General features: G+C 43.1%; 1 protein-coding gene across 2 annotated transcripts in view; it reads right to left on the bottom strand.

Annotated features, from left to right (window-relative positions):
- col5a3a (collagen, type V, alpha 3a) overlaps nucleotides 1-12305 on the bottom strand; it is a 46357-nt gene that overhangs the window by 2437 nt on the left and 31615 nt on the right. For both annotated transcript variants that reach the window (XM_080487272.1, XM_080487273.1), the window contains 29 exons: nucleotides 12250-12303; nucleotides 12056-12163; nucleotides 11649-11738; nucleotides 11417-11470; nucleotides 11115-11222; nucleotides 10701-10808; nucleotides 10498-10551; nucleotides 10231-10284; nucleotides 10027-10134; nucleotides 9841-9894; nucleotides 7145-7198; nucleotides 5678-5731; nucleotides 5487-5540; nucleotides 5280-5387; nucleotides 5126-5179; nucleotides 4988-5041; nucleotides 4661-4714; nucleotides 4488-4541; nucleotides 4280-4387; nucleotides 4129-4182; nucleotides 3963-4016; nucleotides 3782-3889; nucleotides 3633-3686; nucleotides 2901-2936; nucleotides 2400-2453; nucleotides 1993-2293; nucleotides 1266-1378; nucleotides 1049-1117; nucleotides 99-332 (listed from right to left, as the gene is read on the bottom strand). In XM_080487272.1, the coding sequence (XP_080343398.1) occupies nucleotides 99-332; nucleotides 1049-1117; nucleotides 1266-1378; nucleotides 1993-2293; nucleotides 2400-2453; nucleotides 2901-2936; nucleotides 3633-3686; nucleotides 3782-3889; nucleotides 3963-4016; nucleotides 4129-4182; nucleotides 4280-4387; nucleotides 4488-4541; nucleotides 4661-4714; nucleotides 4988-5041; nucleotides 5126-5179; nucleotides 5280-5387; nucleotides 5487-5540; nucleotides 5678-5731; nucleotides 7145-7198; nucleotides 9841-9894; nucleotides 10027-10134; nucleotides 10231-10284; nucleotides 10498-10551; nucleotides 10701-10808; nucleotides 11115-11222; nucleotides 11417-11470; nucleotides 11649-11738; nucleotides 12056-12163; nucleotides 12250-12303 (2463 nt within the window). The remainder of the gene's footprint in view (nucleotides 1-98; nucleotides 333-1048; nucleotides 1118-1265; nucleotides 1379-1992; nucleotides 2294-2399; nucleotides 2454-2900; nucleotides 2937-3632; nucleotides 3687-3781; nucleotides 3890-3962; nucleotides 4017-4128; nucleotides 4183-4279; nucleotides 4388-4487; nucleotides 4542-4660; nucleotides 4715-4987; nucleotides 5042-5125; nucleotides 5180-5279; nucleotides 5388-5486; nucleotides 5541-5677; nucleotides 5732-7144; nucleotides 7199-9840; nucleotides 9895-10026; nucleotides 10135-10230; nucleotides 10285-10497; nucleotides 10552-10700; nucleotides 10809-11114; nucleotides 11223-11416; nucleotides 11471-11648; nucleotides 11739-12055; nucleotides 12164-12249; nucleotides 12304-12305) is intronic.

The following is a 12305-nucleotide window of genomic DNA, read 5'->3' as shown; positions in this document are numbered from 1 at the left end:
TACCAGCCAGGAACAGCAACAGAACTGACAAAACATTAGTTTCATTAGGGCTAATCTTGTCTTTTTTTTTTTTTCCTCCGGACTGTTGGAGCACTGACCTGGCATCCATCATGCAGTGCACTGATGAAGGGGCTCTTGGCCTGTGTCAGCTCCTCATCGTTGCTGCCCCGGAAGCGGAGTGCATGCTGATAGGAACGGGAGGTGCTGTCAAACCAGCCGGCGGAGTTCTGGCAGGTGAAGGTGAAGCTCTGCTTGGCTGTTGCACTCAGTAATTTCAGGAAGGTCAGCTGAACTACATGCACAGGGTTCCCATCCCTGTCGTTGTAGGAGAACTGGACGACACAGATGCACATGGTTTAATGTACAATATAGGGAAATAAAATAATTTCAGCAACATGTTCGAAACAGATATTTATACTTAAATCTCAACTGTCCCTATGCAGTATATGTCATAAAATGATTCAAATGAAAAATATATTACCATCATTATAATCTTTCCAGCTTATTCTGATTTTGTGTGAAAAAGAAAGAAAAAAACTCCACGATGAATATAATTTGATAACAAGAATTAGGGCAAAACTCAAGTTGCGCCAAGGACCTGGTGTGAGACAGCCAGTGAACCACCATGATGGCAGCTCTGTGATTATCTCAGAGGGTTATGAGACCTCGGATCAGGTGCACATGAAAGGACACGAATGATCGACAGTCACAGCTGCCAGTGACTCATTCTGTCTGCTCACATCAACTGCAATATGAAATCAGCTGTCTCACTGCACACAATGCCTTGAATTATCAGATTATACACTGAACAGACCTTTGAATAAACAGTGACTGGTATCTGCAGTCTCTTGCACATAGAGGGACGCACATACATGTCTTCATGCAAACACTCATGAGGGACGCCCCCATCCCTATCTCATGCATGGATATTAGTCAGACACTCTCAGCTGTGATGAGCAATTTACCCAAAAAAAAGATTGCCTGGCATTTAGAGCAGGCTGAGATTAATCAGAGAAGTTGTGCCTTGATTCATTTGTATTTCTCTCACCTGCTTGCCTTTTCTGTACTGACTGAACCAGCTTCCTGGTTTTTCTTTGCTCCATGCTGCTAATTTCACCTAAAGCACACATGAGGGGAGAGATGTAGTCGACGGAGGAGGATGAGTCAAATTTCAGGGTCAAGAATAACAAAGAGTGAGTTGTGCTGCAATATAAAGTGACATGGTCAGCTTTCTAAAACATGACAACAAGAGTTTGCAGGCTCACCATCTCGGCTCTTGAGTCAGGGTAGAGACAAGTCTCTCCGTCAGCTGTGAAGTTACAGAAGACCTTGATGGAGTCTCGGTTACAGCCTTGGTTCGGATCTATCCAGTACTCTCCTAGAAATCCCAGGAATACACAGACCAATGAACTAAAATAACAAGTAAAACACAATTTTTACTTAATTGTTTCACACATAATTAAGAGGCACCACAGGTTTGCCCAATAGTGCCAACTGTAGTAACAGACTAGAGTTCACAAAACTGAAAGCTGTACGTGCTACTTTGAGGTAGCCAATAAAAAGAATTTGTGAAAAGGATAAATGAGGCAAAGCATGTATGCTGGTGCAACCCCTTAGTCAGTTTGGGAGGATTGTGTCGGAGTTTTGTCCATTAAGCCTTCTTTTTTATCATAATGTTTAATTTTTGATCTTAAAAAGAAATGAGAAAAAAAAATGAATAAATGGGAATAAAACTTACATGTCTTATAATCTGACATTTTGCCAGCCCATTTGTTTTCGCCAATCAGTCAGAGCCCTGAAATGTTAATGATGTTGCAGTGAAGCATATAGGCTGACTCCAGTGAAAAGGCTTTTCCTCATGGACTCTGCTCAGGTGTTTCTTTATTGTTGTAGTTTTTTTAGCATTCTCAACATTTGCTTTGGAAGGTCACGAAATCTTGGAACCCCTACTACTTGGTGGTACACAAAATATGTACCAAGGTTTTTGCTCACCATCTTTATACTTCGGTTGAACCATCATGAGCTCTTTGCAAGTTCGGGCAGGGCTCTCAAAAGTTCCAAGAGGCCTCCTCATGAGCTCCACTTCATTTTTCATTGAGGAGAGGGTTGCAAAGACTTCTTCCATTCCTTCTGCATCCTCCAGAGGCTGATCTCCTTGAAGGAGCTCCTCCATTTCCAAGTCTACAGCCGTCTCCCTTGATTGAGCTGTTTCTCCTGCCCGATCTGAGTGCCTTCGTCTTTTTCGCTTGCCCTCCCTAATAGGCAGGGGTTCAACCATTGCTGCCGGGAGTCCCTGAAGGGAGCACAGACATGTGAACAAGAGGTCAAAAAAGAAAGTAAGAGGATAAAGCTGGCACAAAAAGAAGGTCAGGAAGTGAATCATTTTTGTAAGTACTCACCGGGGGTCCTGGGGGGCCAGCAGGGCCACGGTCTCCTCTTGGACCGGAGGCACCCTGGAGTAGAGCAGAGAACACAACCATGTGTCAATCATGTCTCACCTGGAGCCTCTCTCACACCCTTTGGCCAAATCCTGACTTCGTCCAGACAGCTATGGCTGCCGCTTTATAGGATTATCCATCTGTGTGCATCAGCACTCTGTGCTCAAAGCCTTGGCTCTCAAGACACTCTATAGTGGTTTTCATAACATCACACACACCAGAACCAAATCCTATTAAAAGGGCCCAATGGAGAAATTACACACAAGGCAAGCGTGGATGTACGGCAGGCTTTTAGTTCCAAAGACATGCGTTAAACACAGTGGAGTATTGTGCTTATGAAGCATGGTACACTGAGGCTAACAAATGCACTCAATCTTTCCTTCCCAGCATATGTTTTCAGCAGCTGGTTTCTTACGCAGAGGTGTGAACGCAAAGATAAGAAATACATATTAATCGACTCACCATTTCACCCCTGGATCCTTTCTCACCTCCTGCACCCTATAGTGGAGGCAAAACATACAAGCAAACAGTTAAGAAAATAATTAACTGATATCAAATAAAGGCCACATGGTGGTGTGGTAGTTTGTGCTCTCGTCTCACAGCAAGAATATCCCCACTTTGAGCTTTTTAATGCTCTCCCTGTGCATGGGCTTTCCCTCTGGGAACTCCAGTGTGCTCCAACAATTCAAAACCATGCATTTCAGCTTTGTTGCTGACCATAAAGCTGCTCGTAGATGTAACTAAGTGTTTGTGACGGTCTCTCTCTGTGTTTGCCCCGGTGATTGACCGGGTGTACCCTGCCTTCACCAGCAGTCAGCCGGGATTGACCCAGACTCCACACGACTCCGAGTTGATTCAAGCGGGATAGCAGATGGTGGGATATTAAACCGGGCAACAGTTTTGCAGCAGGAGCAAGTCTGCAACTATTCCTGTTGTTGATAATTACTGCTGCTCATTTTTGTATTCTATATTAGCAGAGGTGTGTTTCATGGAGCACGTTTATGGCTAGAGATGAACGATTAAAACATGTTTAAAAAAAGAGCTAAATTACAATTGTTTACTCATACATCTGCATATTCTGATTGAACAACTGATTGCACTCCAAGTCAAATGACTCATCAAGCAGGAGCTGAAAAGATAATTGTTCTGTTTGGAGAAAGTAAAGCACCTTGTTGTGTGAGCTTTGTGACTTACCATGAGTCCAGTTGATCCTGGAGCGCCGGGCGGGCCACGTGGACCGGTCAGACCCTAGGAAATCAGCACAGTCATCCATATCTTGTCATTGGACTGAACTTTCTTTGTGTAGATGTCTATCAGGCTCATCGCGTTACAGCCATGTGTACCTCATCTCCTTTAGGTCCTTGTGTACCCTGCATTCCTGGCAGGCCTCTGTCTCCCTTTTCACCCGATTCTCCTGGGAGGCCAATAAGACCAAGCAACCCACCGTGACCCTGCAGCGAGAGACGTGGATCATCAGTATTTTCCTGTACGTTCAGAATGGCACATCAAGGACTAAACACTCACTTTATCTCCCTTGCTTCCAGAGTCTCCTTTTAATCCTGGAAGTCCTGGTGGACCCTATTAAGAAAATCATATAAAATATGCATTTCTTGTGTTGAAAATTGCTTTCTACAGAAAATATCACTTGTATTTGGCACATAGCCTTGTCTGCTACATGTACGCTGCTTACTATTGGTCCGGAGGGTCCAGTCTGTCCCAGTGGTCCATTTAGCCCATGTTCACCCTGAGGTTATGACCACAGTCGATTGTAGTTAGCATGTACATTTTTAATAAAAAAAAGAAAAAAAAGAATTGGTATTCAAGATTCTCAGCATACTGACCGCAGGACCTGGAATTCCTCGAAACCCTTCTGGGCCAGACCTGCCTGGTTGGCCTTGGGCTCCTGTCGGACCGGTCTTCCCCACTGAGCCTTGAGTTCCTGTCGTCCCCTGTACGTCAAAAGGACGGATACAGATAGCAGGATATTTTGAACAAACTGGATCAAAGTGCATTGTTGAAGGGCATTAAACTCAATGTTTTAACCCTCACCTTGGTTCCCTTCGCACCTTGCTTCCCTTCTTTCCCCACGGCACCGACATGACCCTGGTAGAAATAACAGACAGTTGTCGAGAAAACTCCATGATTTGCTAACAACAAAGAATCATGTACACTAAAACAGCATAAGATTACTTGCAGACAAAAATCTACAATATATAACTCACCCTCCGTCCAGGAGGTCCTGGAGGACCGGGCTCTCCAGAGGCACCTGGAGGTCCCTGACAGAAACAGAAGTTGAATAAAAAATGAATGTTCATCTACTTATAAAAGCAGTGAGGAGAGATTACTGAACATAATGTTAATATAACATTAGATTACATTCGAGAACAATAATAATAAACATAAAAAACACAGTAACAGTAACAATAATATAGAAACAACATAACGGTGACTGTATTTTACAATAATATTGGTGGTGATTGGATCACAAAAAAGAAAGACATTGATAGTGATAAATATATATAAATAAAAAATAAATAAATGCTTCTTACTGCTTTGCCAAGTTCTCCACTGTCACCTTTAGGTCCCGGTCCACCATCTACACCCTGAATGAAGAAACATGTCGGTTAAATACCACAAGATACAGTCGTGACAAACAAAACAAATTAACATAAACCAAAGGTACTCACACTGACACCAGGCTCTCCAGCGGGGCCCGAATCTCCAGGAAATCCGATAGGACCCTGATGGCAAAAACAGCAAGTTAAAAACCATCATGACATTAACAGGCGGCCTGACCTGAAAAGCAGAATGAGAAAATGTCAGTGATCCACAGAGACTCACAAGGGTGCCTTTGGATCCATCCTCTCCTGGAGTTCCTCGGGGCCCAGGAGGCCCTGCTGCACCCGGAAGGCCAGAATCACCCTTTTCCCCCAGATCGCCTTTGGCACCCTGAGACACCCACAAATCAGTCGAGAATCATTAAAAGGTCAAAGACAGTAAGCAATTAAATACTGTGCATTAATGAGGTGAATACACAATACGACTCACAGCTGTGCCGAGCTCTCCAGCTGTCCCCGGGTTTCCTGCTTCTCCGTCTTCACCCTGATGCGGAAGGAAGATTTCCACGATAAAAAAACCCAAAACAAAACAAACATACCCCACACACTATAGTTTGTATTTATATGTGCAGTGGCACAGGCAGTGTACGCAGTTAATGGAAGCTAATGGGAAACGCCGACCTTCTCTCCAACAAGTCCAGGCTGACCAACCCCACCCGGCGGTCCAGGTGCGCCCTGAGGTGGAGGAGAAAGAACAGCTTGAACTCCAACATCATAAAACAAGGGCGAGTTTGAAATATTCATTTGATTTTTGAAAAATCTAAATCTGCAGTTTGCTGCAGTATTTTTGGTTTGTCTGTCACAGAAACCGACTGCAGAGGGATCGCAAGGCTAGTGAAGCACAGTCCCTTCTGCTGTGTCGGTTTTGTTCGTTGGCAGTAAAGTGGATTCTTTTTTCCTCTCCATCAGTTTGTTTGTTTGTCCGTGTGCATTGACATGTGTCTTAAAGTACATGCATGTCAATGTATTGCACTCTTGAGATGAAACCCATCAATGCGTACCGTCGGCAGAGTGCACAAACATGAGAGCGGCACACGACTACTGAGCTCCCGCCGTCTGCTGCTTTCTTCACATGCTATCTTTCCCCTATTTCACTCTTCTCTATTCCTGCACCAATCCATTTATGGATCACACTATCTCGGCACTGCCGTATTGCCAGGCTTCCCGTGATGAAGCGCTTGCATGTCACACAGCTTTCCGCAGCTCTCTGCTGAATAATTGACCGTTATGAGAGGCTGCGGAGGGACGGCCATTACGAGAGGTAAATATAACTGCCTCTCAGGGATAATAGTCTAATACTTCTTAATGATTCATAGAGCTGTAAATATAACTCTCTCCCTGGGATTATATCCTATTACTATTTAATAATTCAAATTTCAAAAGCAGCAGAGGGTCTCTGGGAGGGAGTATTGAAAAAAGACTGCATGTAGAGATGAGGGGCTGAGAAACACAAAGCTTTTGTTACATGTAAGGTATAAGCTATTGTATTCATATTTGAAAAACACTGTCAGCGCCTTTAATCCCCAAAACTGTGTTCACTCGGATGTTTCTTTTTGATTCACAAAGACCTCTCCCTGCTATCCATCTGGTATGTTCAGCTACCAAAATAGCACAGAAGAGTTTTTCCTAATATGTGAATTGTCATTTTCAAAAAGAGCATGATTATTAACAACAGATGAACTTGTTTAAACATCATCAAATTATCCGGCAATGCAAGGGTATCAGACAAACATGCGATAGACGGAGATTATGAAAATATATGCACATTATTCATTAGGAGAGGCCAAATTATTATATTTGGTACTGCTGATTATACTGATTAACTTTGCCAGATTTAATTGACTGTGCTTGTGCACTTATTGCATCAAGTGATTTCATCACTTTTTGTTCCATTGGATAATTTTTTGGAGAATAATGTTTGAAGCAAAGCATATTTACACCCATGGAGAAGCAAATTATTATTTCAGCTTTTACACACTCCAGAGGGCCTGTACATGTTAATGTTTTTATACAACATGTAATGCAGTCATGACTAATTCAAAATATAGAGTGATTAAAAATATATATGAATCAAATGCTTCTCTTTACCTCTCCACCAATAGGCCCCTGAGGACCTCGAGGGCCATGCTGTCCTGGAGGACCCTGTGCAAAGAGAAATTAGTTGATTAGTTAGACACACACACAGTTTGAATGTAGGCAGGGAGTTCACTGACGTGTCCTACATCAGGTGCATGTCAGCTATGGCGGATTGCTTATGCATTGGCCCCAGTAGCTCTGATTATTATCATGGTGGCATGATGAAGACATCCGGACAGGTCATTACCCTCAATATGACACTGGCTCTGACTCTTTCTCATTTCCCCCACCCACTCTCTCTGTCTTATTCCCTCTTATTAATAAGAAACCTCTTGGCTGTGATGTGCAAGACCATATTCTCTCAGCCAGTGACAGCATGTGATTTGACTTTTCTGTGTAGCTCAAGCGAGCACCAAGCAATTAATCCTAACTGTGCTCTGCTATAGTTTCAGTTGAGTAGATGCTGAGCTGTGCTCTGAATCACTCCCAAGTCTTGGAGGGACCCGTATGTTGTAAAGACACTGAAACAGAAAGACAGACAATCGGCCGAGCGAGAGAGAGAGAGAGAGAAAGAGAGAGAGACCATGCGGGACGAGAGGAACAGATATTTTTTTCGATGTAGAGATACTTCTGCATTAGTGGGAGGAATTCTGTGATCCGCAACACTCACACACGAATGAAACTTTCCCACTGAGTCCTCTGCATCTCTTCTCTCTCTCTTGTTTTGGTTCCGTTTTAATGCATTCCCTCCCTAATCTGGCTGTGGTGAAGAGGGGCTATAGAGAATCTGGTTGAGCGTGTGTTCATGGCTGACAGCGTTGTGAGATGACTGTCACAAAGGAGGATGCTCATTAGACAGCCAAGGCTGAGGCTAATCTGATTAGCAGCTGTCACACCGTCTTCCTGCTCACAATGACTGTCCCGCCTCTTCTTTCCACTCCATTGCTCTACTGCCTCCTTTCTGTCACTTTGTTTCTTTTTCTGTTTTATTCTATTTTGCCCCTCTTTTTTTTTTTCTACATGACCACCTCTTCTTTCTCGGGTGCTTGTCTCTTTTTTGTGTTTTATAAATCTGAGACTTATCACAGGATCCATCAGACCTTGAGAAGTGCCTTGAGAATATTCAAAGTTTAAAATTTGGAACCACTTTCTTTCTTGTCACAATTTCCCACTGAATATATTCTCATTAGATACTACCAAAATGCACATATTTGCACATTAAAGGGAAAGCATTAACAGACATTGAAAAGCTATTCTGATACTGTTGAATAACCATTCAGTTGTTCTCCAAAACTACAGAAATAGAGAATACAGAAATTTATTGTAACTATGAAAAAAAAAAAAAGCAGGAGCATAATTAACAATAATGGTTACTTTTCTGCCTTAATTTTTACGACCGATCAAAAAGTCAATTCTGATAATTGTTTAGAAAAATACCACAGTAGCTTTGGTTTGCTTCATTTTATTAAAGGTGCAACTGCATGCCAGTTCAGTGCTGTCAAGGTTGTTGCATCAGAAAACTCAATTCTCAACTCATTAGATGCTGCAGGCACTGCTCAATTTCTGGATTTAGCTTGTTTTTTTCATTTTAGCTTAATTTTAGGGTTCAGTGTGGAATTCTAACACATGCAAATGATAGCTAAAGAGCCATATTTCTTGATTATGATATTACTTCTTTAGACAACTGGCTTCAAAACAATATTAAAACTAGTCACTAACTTCAGCAAACTCTGCTCCTCTGAAAATGCTTCCTGCAGTTTGGGGGCAGTAAGTGTTAATGATTATCAGCAGAGGAAAGTGTTGGCTCACAACTTTGACACACAGCAGCAGAATCAGCACAGCTGGTGCTAATGAACTTAATGTGTGCGACTAATTAAAGTTTAATAAGCTCAAGTTTGTTGTCTGTGAACCTGGAAACCGCAGATCATAGAGCGCAGGTACAGTAAAACTTAATGATACAAACACCAGGTCAGCAAGGGTGTTTGGAACAACTTTCTCTTGCACATTAATTGTTTCATAAATTGTACCTGTTTTGATTACTGTACATTTATAGCAGTACGCATCTGTTATTTTAGGACACTGTTCTGCCTTTTTCATCCATTCTCTTATCACTGTCAGTAACAACTGAATAAGTTATTTTGGAACGTTTTATGTCTACTCACAAACATAGGTAAACATTTGTAAATGCTGGTCCTGCTTGTGTTTTTCACATTATGATATCTTACTTTAGGGTCCATAGGGAATATAAAGCATAACTTCTGCGATGATAATTGGAGGCTTCACACAGAACTTCCCGTTTTGATGTCATTCCAATGAAACTTCACAAAAAAAAAAAAAAATGAGAGTAGTAAAAGTAGCGACCAATTCAATCCTCTCATGTGCGACACGTGTTTGTAACATAAATGGAAATGTAGCTATGGTAAACAGAAGCATCCTCAAGATCTTTCAGGCGAAGAATTAATTGTTTTTCCCAAAATGAGTTGTTTGAAGAGCATTAAGATTTAATGAGTTGTTTTGTGATCAAATGTTTTTCATTACACTGCAAAAATTTCAGAAACCTTCAAGTCAAGTGTGAAGCACTGCTAAAAAAGAAGTCATCATAATACAACGTGTCGGTAAAGTGGAGAGCATACTTGAAATGAGCAGTGACCCACAGTAATGGACTTCAGATGACAGTAGTCTTTGGTAGATGGCTGAGCTCTACTCACCATGGAGCCCACATGTCCACTGTCTCCCTTTTCCCCCGAAGGTCCTGGCATTCCCTAAATGCCAAATGCAGATATAGTGACAAGAATGAAATGGAAAAGAAAATGCTAAAATGTAAATGTCAAATCGAAGAACAAACAGAGTCACAGTGATTCCTGAAAGTGTTTTTTGGGTTTAGTTTTTTTTACCTGTAGTCCAGCCGGACCAGATGCCCCCATAAAGCCTCTCTGTCCTTCATCTCCTTTGGCCCCGTTCATGCCCTGCTGCCCACGGGGACCCGGCTCACCATCAACACCCTGAAACAAACACAAAAAGATTACAAACAGCTAACTATGCACAAACAAATCGATGACATCGATGATGTATTATCATGTGATCTGTGGTGGCCATACAGAAGGTCCGGGTTGGCCCACAGGTCCTTGCATTCCAACAGGTCCTGGGGGTCCCTGAAGAAACAACAACACAGTTAAGTACACATTCACTGAGGAAAGTACATGATTAAAGCCATCTGTTCATTCCACAAGAGGATGCACTGTCCAGACAACACATTATTACAATGAATTACCTCAAACCAATTATAAAACAGTTTGTCCTCTACCTCCTGGTGATGCAAAGTAATGATGTCGTGTTGCAACTGTTCACATAGAAATTATACTCACAGCTTCTCCTTTGTCTCCTTTGCTGCCCTTCTGTCCAGGTCCTCCTGTTTCTCCCTGTGGTGATAACACACACACACACACACACACACACACACACACACACACACACACACACACACACACACACACGCGCGCACAAATGAGTCCAAACGTCAGCAAGAAACCTACAGTAATGCTGCAGTACATTCTCGCCGCTACTGTACCTTATCTCCATCCTCCCCTGGAGGTCCAGGAGGTCCTGCAGCTCCTGGAAGTCCTGCAGGTCCCAGCTCCCCATCACGCCCAGCTGGCCCCGGGGGCCCCTTCTCTCCCTGGGGAACAGATGGAAAAACAGCACACATCTAGCAAGTTCTAGGACACGTATGATTCTGATATAGCAGCAAGACACATTGATTAATGTATCGTACCAGGAAGGAAACTCATTTCGAGGAAAACAGGCTTGATCACAGCCATGTTTTGTTGTATTTTGTTTACCTCTCTCCTGCTTTCTGTCTCATAATGACACATTCCAAAGCAGGAGCACATGTTTATCACCCAGTGGTGGGAGTTGACGGTGCCTTATGTGTCGATGGACAATGTTGCCCAAGAAACAAAATTAACAATGTTCCAAATCTTACTGGCTCGCCTTTCTCTCCCATCGGCCCAGCAGGACCCACACCGCCAGGTCGTCCAGGCTGTCCAATAGCACCAGCCGGCCCAGCGGGGCCCCTCTCTCCTGTGGCACCCTGGGAATAAAGGGAGACAGAGAGATGAGGTGAGTGCATCACATGACTCACTCTCTTATTTAATGCTGTGGGCCCAATGATTGGTTACCATGGAAACAGCCTCCCGGTTCATATGTCCTAGCATGCTATATTACATCGTGGCTGAATGCTATGGGAGAATGGGATGGAAAGCAATTTCACAAAATCTGACTTACAAGAGATCCTGCAACCCCAGGTAGGCCTTCTCCTCCCTTCAAACCTGCAGGACCCTGGAGAAGCACCAGAACAAACAGCCTCCATAATCAAGCAGCAACTGCATCATTTACCACCAATTGGGAAGTACAATAGTTTTAAATTACTTTGATTCAGACTTCTCACAGTTGTATCTGTTTCAAAGCTCTACAGTTAGAGAGAATCTGTGAGAAATGGTGATGGTGTGGAGTTTACCGTTGTTCCTGGAGACCCTCTCATCCCTCTGAAGCCCTGGAGCCCGACAGGGCCACTCTTCCCTGAGGTGCCAGGTGGACCTGGATCGCCCTAGAAACCACAGAAGCACAAACATGATCAGATAAAAAGCAAGTAGCCAGCTGATAGTGGGCCCCTTACACAGTAACAAATCACACCAACCAGCAAGTCACACCACGAAAGAACATTTATCTTTTATGAGCCATAATACACTCAACACTATGAGGTTTCCTCTGTTATTTATTAGCCAATTAACGGATAGGATGTGACCCAGGAGATAAGATATTCAGGCAGAACTGGGAGAGTCCTTGGGCTTTATCTAATATAACGGTAATAAGGTGGTACGAGCAGGTGATAATGATCCTGACATTATGATGAAAAGCACTCACTTTGGCCCCCTCCTTTCCGGCAGTTCCTGGTAAACCGTGCTCGCCTGGTGGTCCTGGTGAACCCGGATGGCCTCTATCTCCAGTTGGCCCTGTATCACCAGTTTTACCCTGAAACAACCACAGTGAGCAACTATTCAAATACGACAACCACATACTAAAGAAATCAAAATATTACTATTTTTTTTTTTTCTTACCTGTGGTCCAACAACTCCAGGGGGGCCTGGTGGTCCATTTTTGCCTTGGAAACCCT

Source organism: Lipophrys pholis, assembly GCF_963383615.2.
Source record: "Lipophrys pholis genome assembly, chromosome: 19".
Lineage (NCBI taxonomy): Eukaryota > Metazoa > Chordata > Actinopteri > Blenniiformes > Blenniidae > Lipophrys > Lipophrys pholis.
The sequence above is the reverse complement of the archived record's forward strand: the minus strand, read 5'-3'. Positions and strand labels throughout refer to the sequence as shown.